Below are 23,454 nucleotides of genomic sequence, written 5' to 3' on the forward strand. Positions count from 1 at the left end.
TATATATATATATATATATATATATATATATATATATATATATATATATAGATACAAGAGGATACAGGTATAACTAGTGCATTAGTGGTGGAATTAGTCTGTTGAAATCAAATAAATGAAAATTTCGACGACGAGTTATTTTCATCCCTCATTTGGTTGCGATCCCTGAAGAAGTTGAAAGATGACCCTCGTTACGCAGTAGGGATTGGGCATCCATTGTGTCGAAGCCTCTTGCCATGTCAAGTTACTGAAGCTGGTTTTGAGTCGACGGGAGATCTAAAATAGGTTGTTGAATAGACTGTCGAAGTAACACAACCTACCAAATGAACTGTGAAATTTGCCAATAAAGAAATCAAATAGACGGTTCAGTTGTGGACGAATTAGCTGAGATCACAGGGAGTGATCTCCGCAGCCATCAAGGTAGTTGAAGTTGAGATTTAACGAGTTTCTATAAAAATTAGTTTAGATTGAACTAAATTAATACTAATTTCGTCTGTAGTACGTTAAAAGTGTAACTAGAACCTACTTCGGTAAGAGAATATCTCAAACGAAAAACATGTTTTTTATTAATCAGACCAATTAAAATACAATTTAAATTATATAAATTAGAGATTAAATTCAAAATTTGAATATTATTTTTTAAAATGTTTAAATTCAAATTTTAGAGGAAATTTTTTTTTTTTTATTACCGAAGAATATTAAGTATATATAAAAAAATAATAATAATAAATTCAAAATTTAGGAGAAAAAATGTATTTTGTTACCGGAAGAAATTAATAAATATAAAATATAAAATTATGAAAAATAAAATATTTGAGCTCCCAAGATTTATCCATTGTTTACCGAATTACCAAAAATACCCATTGGGGGACGTCTCTTTCTGCGAGGGCTTCTACTTAGAGACGGATATATAAGCAGAGGGAACTCTCTTCCTAACCCTAGGATTCTCGTTGGCTTTGCTTCCTCAAAATTTTCAGCAAAAATTTTGTCGAGAAAAATTTCCAAATACCAGAACGATATTCGGTGGATCATACATCAAATTTGGACATGACGGATTACGACGGCAGGTACGAAGGTAATGGGGAAGATGTAGACAACTATGGCGATGGTTTTTCTCCTCAAGCTCGTGGGGGCAGCCATGGTGGCCATGATACTCACAGTGATTCCAAATCTCAGGTCTTTTACTCATACATGCGCAATTCATTTGTTATTTTACGGTTTAGCTGAGATTTTGGGAATCGATGATAGTGCTGCTTCTAACCTGAAAATATTTGCAATTGGAGCTCAAATCGAGTTTAGTTGTCACATTCTTTAGTTTCAGTTATCAGTGGGACAGTTGAAGTTTGATATTCTGTCGTAGTTTGAGTTTTGAGTAGTCTGAAAGACTGAAATATCACCTTCAAACTTCCATCTTGAGCCAAGAAAATTCATGAAATGGTTTAACTTCCATGATTTCCAATACTAATTCTCTATATCTTGTTTGGAACGAGAAAGAATTTATTATTTTTGTTTGGTCGTTTCTTATGAAGTATAAGAGAATAACAGTTTAAGTAATACAACATTTAAATCACGATTTAAGGTTAAATCAACAAAAAAATTCTATGAAATTCGAAGAAATCTACCCATTTTTTTCTTGAAGACTTTCCAAGTAAAAACTGAATTAATGCATTTAGGATCTTAACCCTTATATTTCTAGGGATAACGAACGATGGAATTCATTTGAAATCCATTAGTATTTGGAGTTGCTCATGGTTTTGGAGAAACCTATTGACCATAAGTTAATTCTCGGTATTCTTTTTCATTGGGAGACATTGTTTTAGTTGACGTTAGGCAATTGGGTGGATATTGGGAATTGGATCTGTTTCTGCTTGCTCTCCCCCGCATTAAAAGGTCTGTTGTATTCTCTTCCTTAGCTTGGATTGAGGCTTTTCCTCCCCTTCCTCTTATATATAATTTTATGATTGAAATAGTTTCTTATAAATTAAAAGATTTTGAAGAAATCAAGTGTTACTGACAAATCATTCTTTTACAGCATGCTTCTCGAGACTATGAAAGAGAGAGTTCAAAAAGTCGAGAAAAAGAAAGAGACAAGGGGCGTGATCGGGAGAGGGACAGGGAGAGGGATCGGGACCGAGGAAGAGAAAGGGACAGAGAGAAAAGCAAGGACGGAGCAAGAGATCGAGAAAAGGATAGGGATCGTGACAAAGACCGTGATAGGGATCATGACCGTCATCATAGAGACCGCCATAGGGATCGAGGTGATAGGAGGGAAAGAGGAAGAAGTAGAGATGATGACGATTACTTCAGGAGTAGAGACTATGACAGGTAATGGGAGTTTAATATCATTATTTTCTGCTATGACAGGTAATGGGAGTTTAATTTCATTATTTTCTGCTTACATTTTATAGTTCTACTGATAGTGGTTTCTGTATTAATTTGCCTAGCTTTTGTTTTTCATAATGCATTATTGGCCCTTACCTCTTGCACTTCAGGGATTTAAAATTAGAACAAGGTCACCTGCATTGTCACGTAGTGTATAAAGGAACTTTAAGTGCTCCGACCTTTTTTGGGTTAATATTTCTTATTCTAATCAGAGGCAATGGCATAAATTGGTTTGTTTCATTTATAGGAGGAGAGACTATGATAAAGACCGAGAAGACAGACATAGACGTAGGTCTCGTTCACGCTCAAAGGGAATATCTGAGCATCGGTCAAGAACTCCTTCTCCTTCACGATCAAGATCACGCTCCAAAAGGTTGGTAATAGAAGTTAAGAGTTATGGTTTTCTTTTATACGGTATCAATGTACATCTACCTGAAGTTTATGGGTTGTAACTTTGTAGATTTTTAATATTTCGACTATTTGATTGTAATTGACAGCTATTAAATGTGAGCAGTAAGATAATGTGTTTAAAAGCCATAGATTGATATGTTGATATTTAAGTCAACTGTATGGGTTTTGTTGAGATTTTGAATAACTATCTGCAGTTATAATTTAAAATGTGAAAGATTGAGTTTTTGTGCACTTATAGTTCTCTGGCATTTCTCCAACTGCATTCTACTTTTGCAAGTTCCTCACATTACACAATTACCAATACTACTTTAACCAGATTTATCAACAATGAGAGTGAGTACTATTTTTGTCTGTCAGTCGTCTATAAAGAAAGAGGTGGAGTTGATTTGAGAGAACTTTAATTTTGGTTCTTTCTCTTCAAGTGCGTCTTTCATCAGGAGTTTTGTAATTTTGGTCTTTTTTTGATTTGCACCAATTGGAGAGGCCTTTGTCTTGTATGTTTCATTGTTTTCAATGATTATTATTATTATTATTATTTTTTTTTTTTTTGCATCATTCTTTTGAAAGATTTGAACGTTAGAAAATTAGTCAGTATGCGGAATGTTATGAAACATTTGTTTGCCGTTTCATTTTTTGTTTAGTATGGATAGAGTTCTATTTTCCTATGGACCATAGACAATTGTTAATATGTTCTTCTAAGTTCTAAGTTGCCATGGAATATAAGGGACGTCCACATCTTGTTTTTGAGCTGTGTATCTGGGTAGTGTTTCCCAGAAAGAAGTTGTATGGTTTGGAATCATGTATCCACTCAACATTTTATTGTGAGCGACAGGTTATCTTTATTTGGTTTCTCGAGTGCTCCGTTCGTCACATAGATACCTGTTAATTTTTTAGTTTAGGTTGAATTTCTTCTGCATTATACAGTTTCTCTCTCACGGTGATGAGATTTCAAGGTTTAGCGCCTTTCTGCTTCTTTTGTCTCTGAACTTGTTATGCTAACATCTCTTTATCTGCAGCAAAAGAATTAGTGGTTTTGACATGGCTCCTCCGACTACTGCAATATTGCCTGGTGCAACTGCTGCTTCAGGTACCTAATTCCTTGCACACAGGAATATCCTTTTGTATTATTTAACTGCTTTTCTTTGTTGGATATAGTGTGGAAAGTTGACAACAAATTGCATGGTGTCATTTGGTAAGCTATATTTTGTTCCTTCATCTGCATATGTAGCAATTTAAAAATGTGGTCTTTGAGCAGGCTATGCTATTATTTATTATTAAATTGGTACACTCATTCTGAAACTGAGAGGTATTTTGGTTTTTTGTTGCTTGTGTTTGGTGTTTGTTTGTTGTTTTGTTTCTATGTCTCGTCCAATGTTTGAGAAGGCAATGTTGGGCTACTTGCCCCTATGTGCTGACAATGGGCGTGAGCTGACTTCTGTAGCTTTTATGTGCAAGAAGGACCAATGCACCGGTTAGATGGATCTTGTTCGTCTTCATCTGGAAACTTATTCCTTTTTGGGTAGTCTTACAAATATTTTTCAGAATATGTACATGTATAAAATTTGTATGCTTAAAGAATTTATCAAAGAGGCTAAGTCGCATCATATTGTGTTTCGTGAAGCATGAAGTAGGTTCAGGTGATACTTGAAATCCTATGTGTGCCAATGTTGTTGGGTTGATTATGATTATTTTCTGAGATATAGCGTCATTTCTTTAGCAGGCCAGATTCCTGGGACAACTCCAGCTATTCCTGGAATGTTTCCTGCCATGTTTCCACTGGCAACGGGCCAGGTAATTCTGCCTCTCCCATATCTTTTTTAAAAAATGGAACAATACATGATCTTTTGAAAAATGGCATTTATTATCTGACCGAATTTATATATTTAAACTTTACCTTGTTTTGACTTTTATTTGTTTTCATGCAGCCCTTTGGAGCACTTCCTGTTATGCCGGTTCAGGCAATGACCCAGCAGGTAATGATTTGCCTTGTTTATCTCTCTCTCTCTCTTTCTTTCTTTTGGTTTTACGCATTTTAAGTTGAACTTTGAAACTTTGGTGTTATTTTTTAGGCTACAAGACATGCACGGCGCGTTTATGTTGGAGGGCTACCGCCAACGGCCAATGAACAGGTTTATTTTGCACCTCTTGGCACTCTTCTTTTATTCATATTTTACTATATTATTTAATATTTGAAGTCCGTATCTTCATATGTATTCTTATCTGGAGTTCTATACCTTTTGCATCCAATTGCAGATCTTTAGCTAATTTGTTCTGGGAAGGTCTTAGTTTCCATTAATTATTGATTTTTTTTATTCTGTATTGCCAAACATGAATTATTATCCTACCTGTTGACTCAAAGAAAACTTTGAATAACTTATCTTGGCTATGTCTGTTCATCTCCTTTTCTCAAGTGTAGTGGCAATAACCTCGTTCATCTCCTTTACTCACAAAGTTTATTTGTTGTTTGCAGTCTGTTGCCACATTTTTCAGTCAGGTCATGGCAGCAATAGGAGGAAATACCGCTGGCCCTGGTATGGGGTTCTTTTTCTTTCCATCTAAAATTACTTCATTTTTTATTTCTATTTTTATGCCAAATTAACCAATTCTTATGTTGGCCATCTATCGTTTATAGGAGATGCGGTGGTCAACGTGTACATAAATCATGAGAAAAAGTTTGCTTTTGTGGAAATGAGATCTGTTGAGGAAGCTAGTAATGCAATGGCCTTGGATGGTATCATCTTTGAGGTGCGTAGTTTTCATTAGTGTGTATCTTATATACATATTTTATGTTCAGACAAAATTTATTGTGAAGTACATTTTTCTTATTTCTTATTATTTTTCAAATTAGGGAGCGCCTGTCAAGGTGCGAAGGCCTAGTGATTACAATCCTTCACTTGCTGCAACGCTTGGTCCCAGCCAGCCGAATCCCAATCTGAACCTAGCAGCTGTTGGTCTAACACCAGGTTCTGCTGGTGGTCTTGAGGGTCCAGACCGCATTTTTGTGGGTGGACTACCCTATTACTTCACAGAAGCTCAGGTCAGGGAGTTGCTGGAGTCTTTTGGGCCCTTGCGAGGTTTTGATCTGGTGAAAGATAGGGAAACTGGAAATTCAAAAGGCTACGCATTTTGTGTTTACCAAGATCTTTCAGTCACAGACATAGCCTGTGCAGCCCTCAATGGTATTAAAATGGGTGATAAGACGCTCACTGTTCGACGTGCTAATCAAGGTACCAACCAGCCCAAACCAGAGCAAGAAAGTGTTCTGTTACACGCACAGCAGCAAATTGCATTGCAGGTGAGTAAAGTTGGTAGGCCTTCCCTCTATTTATGTTGAATTTTTGAACAGCACATGCAATGCCCTTCTCCTACATAGGAGTTTTAAAATAGGCATACATCATTGAGATTATCGTTATGTATGTCTTTGTATTTCAACCGATTAACTTGGAGAAGAATGCTAATTGCATATTTCCATTAAGTAACCTTTATTAACTAGATAGTTCCATTGAATTTTTTATTCAGCCAGCACGTTGTTGAGTTCCTTTGAATGATCTGAAGGACTGAAAATTCCCAAAAATAGTCTAAACTTGTAAACTTTTGTAAAATGCATGGACTATCCTAAATAGCGATAAATGACTTTTAGTGGCAATTAGCCTGCTTTAGTTTCCTTGTCTGGTATGCATTTCAAGTGCACCTATTAATGAAAGCATGAATAAATCGAAATAAGACCTGAATCTGTACTGCTCTTTAGTTTGCTCTTGGTTAAATTTTTGTTGGTCATCTATCTCTTAATATGGTAATTTATCGCTGTGAAGTATTATCTTGGATTTATTGCTGTCTTACCGAATTCTTTTTGCAGAAGCTGATGCTACAGCCAGGGGCTGTATCCACCAAGGTCCTTTGTCTTACACAAGTTGTTTCCCCTGAAGAGCTTATTAACGATGAAGACTACGAAGATATCATGGAAGACATGCGAGGGGAAGGCGAAAAGTTTGGTAAGCTAATACATTGTTTGAATGTTTACATAACGCCATAGATTCTATATAGTAGATATGATCCTCAATGCTTCATTGCATACTTATTGTTTCCTTGTTTGTTTTTTCTGTGTGATATCTCTGTTTTACAGCCTTTTCTTGTCCTCACATTCTGGTAGAAAGAATCAGACAAATAACTTACAGACAGAAGCCTCCATAACCTTCTATCTTTATACGCCGACCCAATATAAGTTTCTTACTTGATTCTGCAAATTTGTGGTTCCAAGTGTTTATATTATGTCTTTGCAGGTACATTAGTGAACGTCGTTATCCCACGTCCAAGACCCAATGATGCAGCACCCGGAGTTGGAAAGGCATGACTTACTGAATTTCAACCATGCTTTCCATTTTTCCATTTTGAGAATTATCTGCCAGTTTATTCGTCCTGCAAACCCAATTTTTTTTTTCATACATTTGAGTGCTCAAAGGTTGCAAAAGCATTCATCTTATCATATTAAGATGGTTAAATTACGAATTTGGTGCTTTTGGTTTTGAGAAATTTAGAATTCAGTCTTTTTGACTTTAAATGTTAAAATTAGCCCCCATGGTTTGACAAACCTTCATAAATATTTGAGGGTTTTATCAAACCATAAGAACGGAATTCTAACTTCTTGAACCGCTGGGACTAAAAACCCTAACCTTTCCCAAATCATATGGAACAAATTTTGAGTGGTAGAGATTTGTAAAAAACTGAAAGTGTAGTTGAGTTTAAGATTTTTGTCATGTTATTCTAGAAAGTCTAATCGTTTCCAGACATGTTCTATACACCAGGTGTTTTTGGAGTATGCAGACATTGACAGCGCAACCAAGGCTCGAGCTGGTTTGAATGGAAGAAAATTTGGAGGGAACCAAGTAGTGGCTGTATTCTATCCAGAGAACAAGTTTGCCCAAGGGGAGTATGATGACTAAACCTCCTTTCACTTTTACACAGTTGTTGGACAAATCTGTCATTAGAAAGAGAAAAAAAGAAAAAAGAAAAAAAAAAATTTACCTTTATTCTTAATGTGGTGGTAAGTTTGTGTGTTAATCTTGAATCTGAATTGAGTAGCCAAGTAATGCAAGTGATCTAGATTTAGATTGTTAGATTCTTGAATCTCTCTTAACCTATTTAAATTAACTGATGTTGGAAAATTTGGTTCCATTTGATTTGATCAAATCTTTGTAAAGCCTTAGGATCTACTTGCCATTCCTCTTCTATGCTCAGGCGGCCACTCTAAACTAATGTAAAATTTTTGGGGTAGGATGCTCTGTCGAAATTAATATCGTACTCGATTTTATTTTGTGATTATGTTTTGATCAAATCTTTGTAAGTTGCTTGGTTAAGTAGCATGTTTGGGGCATGGCTGACATGACGAATCTCCTTGGCAAGGTACTCTTGAACTGAGGCTTGTACCATCTTGCCATAGAGCTCGAGTTTTCTCAGATCATATTAGAGTTTCTTCTTTTCTAAATCATTTATCGAAATGATGTCTATTCTGCCTACTTTTTGTTTTAGTTTCGAGGGCATTGGGGCGGGAATTCTCTGTGGGGATCAGTTCGAGGATTGAGATCTTGCATACATATCAGACAAACTCATTCGTGCTTGAATATAGTAGCCAACCATAGAAGCACAAGAGGAAGCTAATAGCCTAAAAAAGCATCAAACAACCTCCAATAATAGGTCCAAATTCGATGGCTGAGGGGCTGATATACAACATATACCCCTTGGCATTATTTAAAGGAGGAGCTCCAAGCATATGAACAATGATATCAGTTTACAGGTCGGATCTCAATTCCTTCAACAATCAAGCCTTGATAAGGGCTACGAGCGAGCTGCTGTAGATTGAAGATAATGGAGCCATCGTCTCCCAAGTCGTTATAGAACTCACCCATATGAACTTCCATCCACCCGTCTTGTCTTTCTCGAATTTGAGTGGGAGCTCCTTCAGGAGGTTCCAACAGCACTTGCTTTGGTTCTTGGGTGTCGTCCCCTTCAGAATAAACCCGCAACTTGACCGGCTTCCTCTCGAACACCTGTGCCTCCTCCGTAAGCTTGAACACAAAATGAGCTGCGTAGTTTGTTTTCAGACTCAACTTTCTTGCTTCAATCCTGCCTTCTATTTCAAGCCACCACACATGATCCAACCTGGCCACTACACCAAACCTGATACAAATTTTTTTGTTAATAAGATGAAATATACAACAAAGATCCTTGGCTCGATCAAACTTAGAGTTGGGATATAGAATTCATGACAGCCTAAGTCCACCGCTAGCAAAAATTGTCCTTTCAGGTTTTCTCTTCAAGGTTTTCAAAATGTGTTTGTTAGGGAGAGGTTTTCAGACTCTTATAAAGAATACTTCGTTGTTCTCCTTCTCAACCGATGTGGGATCTCACAACCTACCCCCTTTGGAATTCAGCGTCCTTGCTGGCACTCGTTCCCTCCAATCAATTTAAGACTCCCCTAATCCACCTCTCTTCGGATCCTTGCTAGCACACCTTCTCGTCCACCCCTCTTCAGAGCTTAGCCTTCTCGCTGGCACATCGCCTGTTTGGCGCTGATACCATTTGTAACCATCCAAGTCCGCCACCAAGCAGATATTGTTCTCTTTGAGGTTTCCCTTCAAAATGCATATGGTAGGAAAAGTTTTCACATCCTTATAGAAAATGTTTCATTCTCCTCTCCAACCAACCAATGAGATCTCACATTTCACTGTTCCCACATCCTTATAGAAAATTCTTCGTTCTCCTTCTAACCATATGTGAGATCTCACCATCCACATTACCAAGAAAATTCAGTTTTCCATGGAAGAAGAAAACATATTAGAATCAAGTATCGTTTCATCATAAACATAGTTAGCGAAGTATTGTTTCATCATAAACATAGTTAGCGATAGAGAATTAAAAGTAAAGCATTACAGGGGATCTCACTTATTGGTTAGTTTCATAGAAAAACACCAAGTTATTCTAAGTGTAGATGAAAGAAAATTGATTAGAAAGCAAGTAAAAGAGTTATTGGAGTGAGTACAAGAAAGTCGAGGTGAATACCTAGATTGAGGGTCATGTTCCCATCGCCAATATTGGGGAGTGTCAGACCAAACGATCTTCAAGTCCTTTGCTCCTCTCATGTACCGCACCTTCCCACTCTCTTTCTCCAAACCGAAGCTCTGAAACTTATACGATTCAAGAACATCTCATCAAATTAAGCTTTTCTTTCAAATTATCACTAATTTTTTTTACCGTGTTTCCGGTGCCGATCAGAAGTGGATGATCGGAGAGACGAAAGTACAGATCCTTCCTCGACAATGAATTCAGAAACTCCGGCAACGACGGCGATGACGACTGCGAAATGACGTCTTTGATGTCGGAGGGCAGCCGAGCTTCCCAAACAGCGTCGGAACTAGCGATGGATCTGAAGGTCCGGGAGACTGCGGCGGCTCGACAACCGTCCTTCACCGGCGCTAGGGCGAGGATGCGAGAGATGCACTCCTCCGGGAGCTGGGTGAGCCAGTCGATGTCGTCCATTCCGTTGCCCTTTCCTTTCCCTTTCGCCAATAATGGAAGAGTTGCAGAGAAAGCACGTGAATAAAGCTATGCCACTGCTTCACTAACTTTTTTGTTCTTTTATTGGGAATAACTTTACTCTTTAAACCCACAAATTATCTATCATATTCATTCATTGCGTATATAATTGAAATAATTGTGAATTTTACTTTTTTTTTTTTTTCAAATAATTTGGAGTTTTCATCTTTTTAGTGCCTTAATTTCAATTTGAATTATGCTTGTCTTGACTTGAATTTTGATGTTCTTCTCCTTTCTTTCTTGTAATAGTTTTTCTTTCTTGTAATAGTTTCTTTTGTTGAATTTGTAAAGAAAAATTTGACGACGTGGGTGGATATTATTGCCACGAGTACCATGGTCGAAGTGTGGCATCATACTGGTGCTTCGAGTACAATTGTCAAGGTGTGGCATCTCATACTGGTGCCTCGAGTACAATGGTCAAGGCGTGGCATCATACTGGTGCCTTGAATACAATGTTCCGAGTGTGGCATCATATTGGTGCCTCGGGTGAGATGGTGTGACATCATACTGGTGCCTCGAGTGGTCATGGTGTAGCAATTATATTGGTGTCTCGAGTACAATGGTCGAGGTGTGGCATCAAACTGATGCCTTGGGTACAATGGTCAAGGTTTGACATTATATTGGTGCCTTCAATACAATGGTCAAGGTGTGACATCTCATACTGGTGCCTCGAGTACAATGGTCAAGGTGTGGCATCATATTGGTGCCTCGAGTACAATGGTCTAGGCGTGACATCATACTGGTGCCTCGAGTACCATGGTCTAGGTGTGACATCATACTGGTGCCTCGAGTACCATGGTCTAGGTGTGGCATCATACTGGTGCCTCGAGTACAATGGTCAAGGTGTGACATCTCATACTGGTGCCTCAAATGCAATGGTCAAGGTGTGACATCATACTAGTACCTCGAGTACAATGGTCGAGGTATAGCATCATACTGATGCCTCGAGTACAATGGTCAAAGTGTGACATCATACTGGTGCCTCGAGTACTATGGTTAAGGTGTGGGACCCTCACCAAAGGATTAGGAGGAGCATCAAGACCATGGTAACTAAAGGAAAGGGTGGAGGTGATGAGTGTCGAAACAAGCATTGAAACTTTGGTAGGTATGGACAAGGGAGCCTTGATATCTACGGGCCAAGGTAGGAAGAAGAAAAGGGATGGGGAGAGTAGCATGCATGCAGGTTGAGACGTGGCGAGCAGGGCAGGCGTTTAGTGTGTGCGTTGGCGGCGTGTGTTCAGAGAGACAACAGCATACTCTCAGCGCCATCTCGCTGACGCCCTCCTCCCTATCTTATAACCCCAACGCCCATCATATATTCAACCTTTTCTTACCCCATCCTACAAAATTCCAAGTTTCGAGACTCGTGTAATACAAAATTTAAAAATTTAGGGACTAAATAAATATAAATTTTAAAAATAATTTTTTTTATACACGATCGAATATATTTGATAAGTAACTGTTGACACAGTAACTATCTTCGGAACAAGTCTTGCTTAGTTCTGAGAACTTGCTAAACCTCGAGAGTAGTAGACCTTTGATATTAGTAAATGTGTGAGATCATGTATAGACTGATGAATAGAAGAACGAAATATTTCTTATAAGGTGTTGAATTCTCTTTCTAACCCGATGTGTTTTAAAAACAGTGAGTTTAATGATCATACGTAACGAGCCAAGTTGACCATATGTTTTTTTTTTTTTTTTTTGAAGAATTTAAATATTTTGGAGGCCTTAATAAAAAAATAAAAATTTATTTTTTTTATTTTGTAATTAAAAAAAAAAAGTTGGGATTTATGTGGTGATTTCCAAGAAACATTTGTCGTGGGCGTCATTAGCCAAGAAAAGACGTGGCACGCCGCTATTCTGCTACCTCCTTCCCTATTTTCGTGTCCAAACAGCGCCACATCTCCTTCCCCATAAAACCCCTTTCCTCCCCCAATTTCTCTTCGTTCCCATCCTCGAAACAAAAAACGCCGATGACGAAAGCAAGGCTCTCTCTGATCGCCGTCGTGGTACTGGCGCTGCTGGAGGTGGCGGTGCTGGCGGAAGGATACAGCGGAAGAATAGGCGGACGAAGAAGAATCAAAGACGTGAGGAGCAACGAGGAGGTGCAGGGATTAGGGAGGTTCAGCGTGGAGGAGTACAATCGGAGATCGCGGCGGAGTGGAAGCGGAGAGGTGAAGTTCTTGGCGGTGTTGGCGGCGGAGAGGCAGGTGGTGGCCGGAACGAAGTATTACTTGAGGATCTTGGGGAGTGAGAATGGTCGGAAGAGGATTTTTGAATCGGTTGTGGTCGTGAAGCCGTGGCTAAGGTCTAAGCAGCTTATCGATTTCTCGGCGTCGAGATTGTTTCCGAGTAGGATTTCAAATTTCTGAGGGTTTTTGGGCGTCGTGAGCGTTTCCGAGTCCGTCGGGAACAGAGTTGCACCAAATGCAGAGGTTAGGGGAGTGAAGTTTTTGCATGTTATATACTAAATAAAAAATTATATATTTTTCTTCATTTTTTTATTTTCCAAATATTTTATTAAATCGATTTATCTCTAAAAATATGAATGGATATCTGATTCACTATGGAACTATAGACTATAATTTTTTAAATGTTTAAATTAATATTTAATATATTTGATAGCTTAAAAGTTAAATAAGAAAAAAAAAAGGGATTTATTTTTAACAATTTTACATGAACTTAAGTTTCAAAAGTCATATTTTCTCTTTTAGTATAAGATTTAGCTTAAAAAAAACATTTCTGAAGTGCAAAATAGATAACATCGCTAACTCAACCAACTAAATAAGAGCGTATAGAGCTGACTTAACGTTACCGTTCTTGAACAACTTGAAATTGGGTCAAATTAGATTCAATTCTCAACGGCTCCTTTCGTTCGAAATTGGTACTCCTATCGTTATTCAATTCTCAACCGAACTACTGATTCCAATCCAACTCCAATCCAACTATCGTTTGAAATTGGGTCAAATTAGATTCAATTCTCAACTGCTCCTATCGTTTAAAATTGGTATTCCTATCGTTATTCAATTCTCAACTGAACTACTGATTCCAACTATCATTTGAAATTGGGTCAAATTAGATGCAACAACTATCGTTTGAAATTGGGTCAAATTAGATGGAAATTGATTCGAACCATAGTCAGCTATAGCACATGGTGTCACAAAACTGTACGATTTAAAAGAATGGTGTCATAAAACTGTACGATTTAAAAGAAGAATCTTGAAGTATAAACAAATTCATAAAATGGCATCATATGATACAAACATCATGTTGTCCTTAACCAACCAAAAACCAAGATGGTTTAAGGAGGGAAATTAAGGATCCTTAAAATCATCAAAGCTACATTCATAATGAAAAGGTTTGAAGAGGGAAAGAAAGAAAGAAAGAAAGAAAGAAAGAATGATCATGAATGTAGAAGAAGAGGAGGAGGTTGAGGTTGAGCTTGAGCAGCCATTGACAGCTCAAACTGCCTCAGAGAAATGGAAGGGAAAGAGAGAAAGTCAGTGAGATTATTGTCCCATCCCTTAATGGGGTTTGTAGTGGTTGAGCCATCCAAGCCAATGTGCGTCACATGCTTCACATCTGTTGGATATCCGATCTCCATATCCACCTCCTCTACTTCTTCTTCATCCTCCTTCCTCAAAACTAGGGTTTTCCACACACAACACAACACATACAAATACATTAATATGGTAGGTAGGTAAAATTAGTTGGTGGGTATGCCTCATTTTGTTTAATAACTTTGGATTTATATAATAATCTTTGAGTTATTCAACTAATACTCTATTGGGGGTGGGTGTTTTCATTAGCTTGAATTGGTTGGATAAAGTGGGTAATTCCAATTTTCAAAAACTTTTAACATAATAGAATTTCATGTCTCTATTTGTTCAAAAATTAGTAATTCTTTGAAAGTAATAATAATTGAACTCGATCATATTGAAGAATCACATTTTAGTATGATTTCAAAATAGATCCTATCATTTTTTGAAAGATAACGAATGGGAGATGAAATTCAAGTAAATAAATAATTACAAGAGATATAGAGAGTTTTTGCTTACCAAATAATTGGGAGAAAGTTTTGAAGCTTCTGACCAACTTATGAACTCCATTTGAAATGTTAAGTAAAATGAAGAAACTAGAAGGGTTCTTCATTTTCACTTCAGAAATTTTGTGTTCACTTTCTTCCCTTCCTAACAATAACATATAACAACATATAACACCTTAAAACGGAACCCTGTTTGGTTGAAAGAGCAAACAAAAGAATTTGGAAACAAGAGAAGAGAAGAGAAGAGGAAACCATTGATCTTACTTGCTACACTCGGGTTAACATCTGAACCATTAAGCTCTCGACCTTCAGTTGTAGAAACGGGCGTACCCGTCGCGACGGTAGAGCGAGAAGCACAACCCGAGAAGAAGGGAAGAGCCACAAATTTTGCAAAGGCTCTCATATTTTCAAGAAGGGAAAGGTAGAAGTGATTAAAAGCAAAGAAGAAGAAACTTGAGAAGAAAATGATAAGGTTTTGTGATGTAGTTAAGGGTATGAAAAGTATGAAAATGAGAAGGAAAGGGAGTTGGTAGTGTTACCAAAAGCTGGCTTTAGAAGCAAGATAGAATGATTTAAATGTGGAACAATAGAAGACCTACTCCAAAACAATCTTCAATTATAGGGGTGGGTATTAGTTAGATAGTTAGTTCAACAGTGCAATTCAAAACTAATATCCTCTCTCTCTCTCTCTCTCTCTAGTAGGTTTAGGGTTGGGCCTATGGGCCAAGACATGTTAACATCAAATAGGGGGCCAACCCCTTTGGGCCACTCTTGAAGACCAAGGTAAGTGGACATTCATGTTGATGGGGAAAGATATGGGTTTTTCCCTTAATCTAGACTCAATCCCGTACTAACAAACACTGAATCAATATCAGAGTGAAGAGGAAGGAATTTCTGTTTTAGCTCCTAGTTTCACACATTAAGTGATGTTTAAGTTTCCAATTGTTTTGTTCTTCCTAAAGATGCATTGCTTTTTGTAACCATAAATAATCATTCCCAATCCAATATAGGAATAGCCATCAGAAGAAAGGTATAATCAATCAAATGGAGTTCCAAATTATTCCTATGTTCTTGCTCACTTCATGTGGTAAGTATGGAAAATGGTTTGGAAAAGTGATAACATGAAGATTTAGAACAATTATTTTCAATTACTTTCAGAATATTCTGTACAGAAGATCAATGGTTAATGAACTCAAAGGAAAAAAAAATCAATGGTTAACAATGGAAGCATTTGATACCCAACTAATGGCAAATCTACAAAACCAAGGGCATTGGACCCATATGTCAACCAGACTAAGAATAAGCTTTCCTATGATGCTCTGCTAATATTGTAAATTTGGACTGCTAATCTCGACATCTGTCAGACGTTGTGTTCGTACAATTAGGAAATATGGGATTAAGGAAAAAAAGAATTGCCTGATTAGACATTGCTGAGTTGAGAAGCCAGAACTCGTCGCAAAAGTGCTACACGTCATGCTGAAGGTGAGCTGCCATTAACTTTACATGATAGTTCTGCCCAAGAGAATACAGAAAAATCAGCAACCACGGTGACAATGAAACAAGGAAAAGAGCCAGGGCACATTCAACAGAAGAATAGAGTCTAAAAGAGTTGCGAGTAGCCAAACAAAATATATTGAAAGGATCACCGGCAGATGTGTAGAGAATATCTGAGTGAATGTGATAGCTCATGCATTTACACAAAGTCGGAAAACAAATAGAAATTTACCTCCAAATGGACTCGATCAAGCAAATTTTCACAATCAAAAGTAAGAACAGAAAAAATAAAAGATCATTCCTGTTTTGCTGACCTGCCTCATTCCCCTCTCCAATCTACTAAATCTGTCCGCGATACATGTAGCTTTGAAACTCGTTCTTCCTCTTCCGTATCATTGACTACACCCCGACATCTTGGGAAGCCGCAGTAACATGCTAGTTGTTCATCAATAGAAAAAAACCTGAATGCAGGTTGAATCGTCAGCATCCATAGAATACCAGAAAATAGGATATAATCACCAAATATGAGCAGAACCTATAATCATATGTAAGTTCTTCCCATCGCTTGATGTCCCTCTTTGCAAAGATTATTATGTGTTCATCTCCATTGACACTTATAACCCTTGAGTAGCAATTTGGCTGCATGAAAGAAACATTAATGTACATAATCAATGAGAATTTCTTGTTTTGAAGTGGAAAATGATGGAAATAGAGCAACAAAAGAAAACGGAAACCAATTTCCATAAGCAAACTCTTGCCAAAGGGTTATATTTATTGGGGATATGAAAACTTCCACTAATGATATTTTCCCCAATGAAAATGCAAGTTCCCAATATGTCATTAGGTTGTATTCGAGAATCGAACCTCCTTTACTTGAGGACAAGAATTCTCTCGATCCCGACATCAAGCTTGATAGAACGCTAAAAAATTTAAAGAGGAGGAAAAATAAATGTATAACTAGAGAAAGTAATACATACTTCACAAGAGTGGTTGATCAGATGAGCAATGCTTCCAGCCCTTGTAGCGTCAATTACTCGTTCATCATCGATTCTAAACATGTAAGTGCCAGCACCCTGAAATAAATGGAACTCATTAACTTATCTTAGTCTGTTTTCATGAAGGTGGAAGAATGGGAAACTCCAACATCTGCTTGAGGATACAATAGAGGAATGCCCATAAATTTACCAAATTCAAGAAACCCACAATTCACTTCCGTCCAGAAAACCAAATTAAAAAGATGATCTTCCCAGGTTCCAGATCAAGTGACAATTTGAAATCTTAATTAATTAAATGAAGAATCTATCTTACCTTTAACTTTACACTACTAAATCACCTCATAAGTGGATCACAAGAATCACTACGTCCTTACAAAAGAAAAAAAAAACTTGCCTTATCAGACGATGTTACAACGCAAGCACACCTTTATACAGTCAGATTACAAGAGAGCCGAAACAAACTAACGCTAGAAAGTACTTCATCTCAAAGAATGGTCGGTTTGTGAAAAAATTATTTTATTCTACTTCAACTATATCAAAGAATAAGCACTCTACATGAGTTAAATGGCAGCCAACCAAACAAAACATAGGAATAAATGGAGCCAGGTTGTTTTAACATTACATAAGGGCACAATCAACCACCCCNACACACACACACACACACGCCCACCAAGGCACTCAAATTAAAAATAAATAATAAAACAAGACCAAGATATTGATATTGGAATCGTAGTTAATGATGAGCAGGCAGGTTAATGGTTACTAATGAACTTACCACCAACAAATTATATATGAACCGCTCCCTCCTGTCAGCAATGGGAGGTCTTACAATTTCTCCCGTGTATTCGATTACCTGAAGAAATCAAGTTTCATTTACTTACTGAAAACAGGAGAAATCAAAGAAAACAACATTTTTTTTACCATATCTCCCGCTCTGTGTGGATACTTAGCAAAGATTCCAAATCCATGAATCCCAGACTTCCCTAGAGCCAAAAGAGATTCCAATTGAAAGAAAGGAAGTTAGATGGATGGGAACGAAAACTTGTTAAATGCTCAAGGAAACCCATGTTGGACAATCATAAAAGTGATTCATCCTTTACTGTATTTTTTTTATAAAAAAAAAAAAAAAATAGCTTGCTAATGCATTCACAAATAGAAGTTCAAGAATTGAATTGAGAACATTTTTATTTGTGATGATTTTTACTCATTTTTCATTAAGAAAAAACACAGAAGTAGTACAATAACAATAAGACAAATATAAAATAAAAACACAGTAACTGAATAAGTTAAAATTATAATCAATGTTTCAAAAATACCATTACAAAATGGGGATGTAAAAAAAACAAAGGTTACTGAATTTAATTCTTACCGAAAGCAAGTCTTTTCCTGAAGGTCTCCCTCATAAATTTGTATTTTTCAGCCATAGAAAGTATGTTTTGAGGATCAAGCTGACAGGTTTTCAAATGTTGAAGAGAAAACTTCAAGCCTAGGACTCCACTGGAAGGCAATAAGTTTCCTGATGACAAGTGTTGGGAATAACCACTAGCTATATGAGGTTGATTTTCAACAAACAAGCGTTTTAAGGATGCTGCAGCAACGGCTTCAGGTGCTTTGCGCCCTCTTCTTCCAAAGTAATTATAAGGCTCTGCCAAGGAGAGGACAATATATCAAGGATTAAACACTTCAATGTGAACTAACAAAACCTATTCAATACTAGTACTTTCAAAGTAGCCTCTATCAGTAGTTAACTTTAACAATTTAATCCCTGTAATTTAAATTAGCTCCTATCGTGGAAGATATTATATTTAATAGAATTTCTTGTATATGTAGATCAATAAACTAACAAGTGGCTGAATGTGTTTATAAACTACATACACTAAATCATTACACAAGAAAAGTCTACACTTGTGAAATTTTTCATAATAGGGACTAAATTATTACAACTTTTAAACTGCATAGACTAAAAAGTTACACACTTGTTCAAGGACTCAATTGTTGCTATTTTAAAGTTCAGGACTAGATCTCGAAAACTAAGGTTTATAGAGTAAATCTTTATACAATGAAAAAACAAGGATCAAAATGTTTTTACCCAAAGAATAGTTGAATTCGTCCAAAGAACAGCACACAAAAGAAAGAAACAAAACCAGTCACCTTAATTTTAAATTTTGTAACGGTTATACAACCAATCACACATTTACTTCAACAAGAGAAGAGTATCAAACCTGTACGAGCACAACCAGATGGATTGCATGGTGGAGTATAATTAGAGCACTGCTGTCCAGCTTGCCCTATACGATCCTCAGCCATTAAACGCTCATTAGATGGCGGCCTGTGTTTCTTGCAAAAGGAAAGTAATCGAATACACTGATCTTCTTCATCATCATCCGCAGCAAGTAAATGGAGCCTGTCATCTTCCTCAAGCTTTCACATTACAAAAAAGAAAACAATAAGAAAATGAATAAGATAGATACTACAAACAAAAATGTATGTACAAATATTAAAAATAAACAAGCAAACAAACTTCAACAAATGCATGCATAATGGATGGAAAATATACCTCAACACAAAGACCAGCAGCTCGTGCACAAAGAGGGTGATATGCTACATAACAAGTATTATTTGAACACTGTTACAAAGTAAGAAACAGTTAAAAGTAAGAATATAAATAAATGTAAAGCAGGGATGGGGAAATATGTCATAAGCACATAATTCTATCAAAATTTCCTTTTAACTTTTATTTGGAGTAACTCTAGTTGTCTTAGTCAACTTGCACTTGTGTCAATTATTCTAACCAAACTCTGTCTGATACAAGATTATTTGATGTAAATAACCTACCGAGTCCTGAGATATAATGAGTTGCCTATCTGTCCCATGGACCAACCAATATGATTTATTCATGTTAAAAGTTGATGAATGCAAATTGCATCAAAAGAAGCCAAGCTTTTTTTAATAGAAAAAACCATATCAAGTTAAAGATTAACATGAATAGAACAGGAGTAACAGAAAGCCCTTCTGCGGACTTGGATGCCAAAAAAGTAAGAACCACTATAAATCCTAGAAAGGGTACAGCGTCTTAAAGTCCAAAGTACGAATTTATCAAGTCTCTCTAACAATAGAAGTCTACATGTATATGTCTAATCCTATCCATCTATATCACCCAAAACCCCCCACAGCCGAAGTCTCAAAATCTTCTCCACTTATCAAAAAATCCCATATCAACCAGAGGAATATCAACCATACTAATGTCTATCGTAACTACATTGTGCATATATCTGCCAACTGGGTTTCCTTTTTCTGTAACCATTGGCTGCGTGGGGATAGCTCAAATTATAACACAGTAATTAAATCAGAAAGACAGCTGTTACACACACCCATGCTTAAATTAATAACAAACTTACTTGAATGCAAGCACCGTAAGAGACCCCACAGATGCTGCATAACAGCTTCCAACGATCCTGTTTTAAGTTTATAGTAAACGAAAATGAACATTTATTGGATCGTAAAATTAAAACAAAATGAGCATTGATTATGCTGGGCAAACAATGAGTATTGAATATGCTACGCAACTTAAATTCAAATATTTAAGGCAAAATAAGCTAAAATTACAAAAAGAAGAACAGGTATTTACGCAACTTAGTTCTTGCTTCTAGGCTTCTTACCAATATATGAAGACAATTAGTATGACTTGATTTCATATCAAAATAAATAAAATCCACCATTGAGGTTTTTTCCATCAGTAATAAACAAAGTACGTCGAACTTTTTAACTAGGAAGTTTTTAGGTAAATATTCTAAATGGAAAAAGGTGTATGAATCTGAAAACCAAGTTATTTAAACATTAGAAACAGAGACAGTACCTTATTGATTCTATTAAGACCATCAATAGGCTCCATTTTCTTAACATCAGATAAACACGTTTCTGCAGAATGTGGAAAGTGAAAATACATATTATAATATTAAATTATCTAAAACACCTAAAAGAATAAACTCACAAACCAGGTATCCATATAGCACAAGCAAGATGAGCCCAGCGTCCATCAGTTGTAGGCTTCATTGCACCTCCTGGAAAATATAAATTTACAATTCAATATAACACAAAGACTATACAAAGACTATATACAGAAATGATACGTTAATGATATGAATTTAAATACCAATGACAGGACAGAGGCAGCACGGTGGAAGACAGTCGGGAGACCCAGGCCGGCACAAGTTGCATAACCATAATACTCCATCAACTGGTTCTAGTTCTCCATAGCACCTAGCATGAACCTACGTATAACAAATTAACAATTTCCAGGTGAATTTCAATATTATAATCTAAAAGAAAATACAAAATAGCTTTTTGAAAGCAGGATAGAGAAATTAAAATGGTAAAGAGTAGAGGAAACTAATTAGTTCATACATCTAATTGACATAAATATATAAACCATGCCAGAAATTTCATTTCACGAATACTGAAGTAAGTCATCCATATTTTTTTAACTAGAACTGAGACTTTTCTATTGATATTAAGAAAAGAAACTAATGCGCAAAAGATACAAAGCTCCACACATGAATGAAAAGAAACACAAAGACGGATTACAAATGACATAAATAGCAATCCAAATAAAACTAAATCATCTTCATCAAAAAAGAAAAAACAATAATCCAACTAAGACATCAGAATATGGGCCAAGAATGCTGATCTCCAAACATAAGATACGAAAGAAGGGAGAAGCCAAGGAAAACTAATGAACTTGAGCTTGGAAGAAGAAAAAGAAAGCCCAAAACAACTGGAATATATTAACCAAAAGCAAGAACCCATAAATTCATAATCAAATTACGAAAAGGAGAACCAACTCAAAAACGTCCAATCGCACAAAACTCCAAGCCACCAAAATAAAATCCCAAGAAATCTTCCAAAAAAGGCTTCATTAAACCAACCAACAACCTTCAAACTTCAAAATGAAATTTAAAAAAAAAAAAAAAAATTGAAACGGAAAAAGATATCAAGGCAACACAAAAAGAACAACCTCCAAAGCCTGTGGTATGCCAAGAAGTATTTCTAGTTCCTGGACAATTATAACGAGTAAAACACAATTAGATCCTAATTGGTGGTGACTGAGCCATGATTTCTTTCATCACTCTAGTCCACAAACCTCAATTTAGAAATGGAGTTCGGAAGGAATCTAAGGATATTTTTGCTATTGGTGTTGCTGATTGCGAAAATTTGAATTCCTCCAATCATCAATCGAAAAGAGACTTTCAAATGCTTTAACAAAAGATTATCAACTAGTATACCAGCTAAATATGTTTCAGGATTCCTCATGACTCCTACTAACATCACATGTTTCATCAATTCGATATCATAAACAATTCAAGAGGAGATAGACTTCTTAAGAGTGGAAGAGCTAGATAATCTAAATTCCTTACATGCTAAGTAACTAAATCTAAATAAATCTCTAGTTAATAAGTCACAATAAATCTAAATAATAACCCCTAGTTACTAGGTAACTAAGTCTAAATAATAATCCCTAGATACTAAGTAATTAAATCAAAATAATAATCCCTAGAAATGCAAAAACATTGGTATAATGAGAAAGCCAACATAATTGTTAGAAACAAAAAACTAAAAGGCAAATCATTATCAAACTGTGCTTAAATTTAGGCCAATATTATTTTTAATGTTTATAGGGGAGTTTGTTTAGTTCTGTAGTTTTTTATTCTCTTTCAAGGTTGTGGGTTCGTTGTGTATTTTTCTAGTTTTGGTTTTTTTGTAAAGTTATCAAACATTGAAACTCATACTCCAGCAAATAATAAAAAATACTATTTCAAAATTTTAAAATAGTTTGTATGACATGTTGAATTAAATTATGAAAAGAAGACAGATACATACCATCATTCTGCATTTGTCGCACTGCAAGAAGAGGTTATTTTCATACTCCTATTGAAAAGAATGATAAGCTTGATTAGCGGAACACAAAAGCATTAACTGTGACAATCATAATAATAAGACAGTTGAAATCATTGATAGAATTGAAAAATAAATGTAAAGGGTATAAAAAAGAGCCCATTTAAGCCCCTTACTCAAAAAGAAGCAAAGGGGAGAAACAAAGACGCATATACAGACAAACAAAAGGAACAACTAGAGGCCATGGAGACGAGGAGTCCAGGCCAAGAAGGTAGAATCGCACAAAAGACTCCAATCTAAATTGGTTTTAAAGGGAGTATTACAAAGGGAATTGTGAAGAGGACTCCAATTTGAGGCTTATACCATCCGTAGTCATAAAAATTTACAAAAGGATCAAACTTATTTCAGAACATGCTTAAGTTTCTTTCTTATTGTCTGGAAATAAGCATTTTTTTTTCTTGGCTACAGCACCTAAACCTAGCAAAATCTCTCGAGAAATATTAAGAAACAACAGTCTACAATTTCCTTCATTTTTGTAGGAAACAAAATGACTAATCTTTATTTTTAAAATTTTACTACAATAACAACTAAAAGTAAGGCACCCGTATACCCCAAAAGTCTATTGAGGGGGGGGGGGGGGGG

General features: G+C 36.3%; 5 protein-coding genes across 21 annotated transcripts in view; 2 read left to right on the forward strand and 3 right to left on the reverse strand.

Moving 5' to 3' along the window:
* Positions 1-915: 915 nt before the first annotated feature.
* LOC111778343 (splicing factor U2af large subunit B-like) lies at positions 916-7,955 on the forward strand. Of its 14 annotated transcripts, none has more exons than XM_023658104.1 (14): positions 918-1,176; positions 2,033-2,325; positions 2,630-2,755; positions 3,810-3,880; positions 3,949-3,985; positions 4,511-4,584; positions 4,719-4,766; positions 4,863-4,922; positions 5,264-5,324; positions 5,426-5,538; positions 5,642-6,088; positions 6,650-6,785; positions 7,074-7,138; positions 7,596-7,955. In XM_023658104.1, exons 1-14 carry the CDS (start codon positions 1,100-1,102, stop codon positions 7,731-7,733), a joined length of 1,746 nt encoding a protein of 581 aa, XP_023513872.1. In that variant the 5' UTR covers positions 918-1,099; the 3' UTR covers positions 7,734-7,955. The 14 variants fall into 14 exon arrangements, 13 of the variants coding, with proteins under 13 accessions (XP_023513871.1, XP_023513872.1, XP_023513873.1 ...); XM_023658105.1 differs by having other exon boundaries at positions 4,514-4,584; XM_023658103.1 differs by lacking the exon at positions 3,949-3,985 and having other exon boundaries at positions 916-1,176; positions 6,653-6,785.
* A 429-nt stretch (positions 7,956-8,384) lies between these two features.
* Positions 8,385-10,425, reverse strand: LOC111778344 (F-box protein PP2-B11-like). Of its 2 annotated transcripts, none has more exons than XM_023658115.1 (3): positions 10,042-10,425; positions 9,850-9,974; positions 8,385-8,967 (listed from the first exon to the last, which is right to left on the reverse strand). In XM_023658115.1, exons 1-3 carry the CDS (start codon positions 10,324-10,326, stop codon positions 8,574-8,576), a joined length of 804 nt encoding a protein of 267 aa, XP_023513883.1. In that variant the 5' UTR covers positions 10,327-10,425; the 3' UTR covers positions 8,385-8,573. The 2 variants fall into 2 exon arrangements, with proteins under 2 accessions (XP_023513883.1, XP_023513884.1); XM_023658116.1 differs by having other exon boundaries at positions 9,850-9,968; positions 10,042-10,421.
* Positions 10,426-12,313: 1,888 nt separating this feature from the next.
* Positions 12,314-12,888, forward strand: LOC111778347 (cysteine proteinase inhibitor B). The gene has a single exon (XM_023658118.1). The coding sequence runs from the start codon at positions 12,360-12,362 to the stop codon at positions 12,756-12,758; it is 399 nt and encodes a 132-aa protein (XP_023513886.1). The 5' UTR covers positions 12,314-12,359; the 3' UTR covers positions 12,759-12,888.
* Positions 12,889-13,605: 717 nt separating this feature from the next.
* Positions 13,606-15,459, reverse strand: LOC111778346 (CRIB domain-containing protein RIC4-like). Its single transcript, XM_023658117.1, has 3 exons — positions 14,696-15,459; positions 14,445-14,576; positions 13,606-14,031 (listed from the first exon to the last, which is right to left on the reverse strand). The coding sequence occupies exons 1-3, from the start codon at positions 14,832-14,834 to the stop codon at positions 13,790-13,792; spliced, it is 513 nt and encodes a 170-aa protein (XP_023513885.1). The 5' UTR covers positions 14,835-15,459; the 3' UTR covers positions 13,606-13,789.
* A 100-nt stretch (positions 15,460-15,559) lies between these two features.
* Positions 15,560-23,454, reverse strand: part of LOC111778341 (histone-lysine N-methyltransferase ATX2-like) — a 15,167-nt gene continuing 7,272 nt past the window's right edge. The window contains exons 12-25 of one of the 3 annotated variants that reach the window (XM_023658098.1): positions 22,798-22,845; positions 21,074-21,191; positions 20,916-20,981; positions 20,777-20,838; positions 20,319-20,375; positions 19,478-19,546; positions 19,143-19,341; positions 18,290-18,565; positions 17,842-17,903; positions 17,696-17,773; positions 16,903-16,998; positions 16,461-16,564; positions 16,240-16,386; positions 15,560-15,943 (exon numbers count right to left, since the gene is read on the reverse strand). In XM_023658098.1, coding sequence (XP_023513866.1) covers positions 16,245-16,386; positions 16,461-16,564; positions 16,903-16,998; positions 17,696-17,773; positions 17,842-17,903; positions 18,290-18,565; positions 19,143-19,341; positions 19,478-19,546; positions 20,319-20,375; positions 20,777-20,838; positions 20,916-20,981; positions 21,074-21,191; positions 22,798-22,845 — 1,377 coding nt within the window. In that variant the 3' untranslated portion in view covers positions 15,560-15,943; positions 16,240-16,244. Of the gene's footprint in view, positions 15,944-16,239; positions 16,387-16,458; positions 16,565-16,902; positions 16,999-17,695; positions 17,774-17,841; positions 17,904-18,289; positions 18,566-19,142; positions 19,342-19,477; positions 19,547-20,318; positions 20,376-20,776; positions 20,839-20,915; positions 20,982-21,073; positions 21,192-22,797; positions 22,846-23,454 lie in introns of those variants that run through there. The other 2 variants (XM_023658099.1, XR_002812531.1) reach the window with 2 other exon arrangements.

This window comes from Cucurbita pepo, chromosome LG17 (assembly GCF_002806865.2).
Source record: "Cucurbita pepo subsp. pepo cultivar mu-cu-16 chromosome LG17, ASM280686v2, whole genome shotgun sequence".
In the NCBI taxonomy this organism is placed as follows: domain Eukaryota; kingdom Viridiplantae; phylum Streptophyta; class Magnoliopsida; order Cucurbitales; family Cucurbitaceae; genus Cucurbita; species Cucurbita pepo.

Coding starts and splice junctions, on each gene's coding strand:
- LOC111778343 (XM_023658101.1), top strand. CDS start 1,048: ATGACGGATTACGACGGCAGGTACGAAGGTAATGGGGAAGATGTAGAC. Junction 5,325..5,425: donor AGGAAATACCGCTGGCCCTG/GTATGGGGTTCT, acceptor TATCGTTTATAG/GAGATGCGGTGGTCAACGTG. Junction 5,539..5,641: donor TGGATGGTATCATCTTTGAG/GTGCGTAGTTTT, acceptor TTTTCAAATTAG/GGAGCGCCTGTCAAGGTGCG.
- LOC111778344 (XM_023658115.1), bottom strand. CDS start 10,326: ATGGACGACATCGACTGGCTCACCCAGCTCCCGGAGGAGTGCATCTCT. Junction 9,975..10,041: donor TGATCGGCACCGGAAACACG/GTAAAAAAAATT, acceptor GAATCGTATAAG/TTTCAGAGCTTCGGTTTGGA. Junction 8,968..9,849: donor GAACATGACCCTCAATCTAG/GTATTCACCTCG, acceptor AATTTGTATCAG/GTTTGGTGTAGTGGCCAGGT.
- LOC111778347 (XM_023658118.1), top strand. CDS start 12,360: ATGACGAAAGCAAGGCTCTCTCTGATCGCCGTCGTGGTACTGGCGCTG.
- LOC111778346 (XM_023658117.1), bottom strand. CDS start 14,834: ATGAGAGCCTTTGCAAAATTTGTGGCTCTTCCCTTCTTCTCGGGTTGT. Junction 14,577..14,695: donor TGTTAACCCGAGTGTAGCAA/GTAAGATCAATG, acceptor TGTTATTGTTAG/GAAGGGAAGAAAGTGAACAC. Junction 14,032..14,444: donor AACTTTCTCCCAATTATTTG/GTAAGCAAAAAC, acceptor GGAAAACCCTAG/TTTTGAGGAAGGAGGATGAA.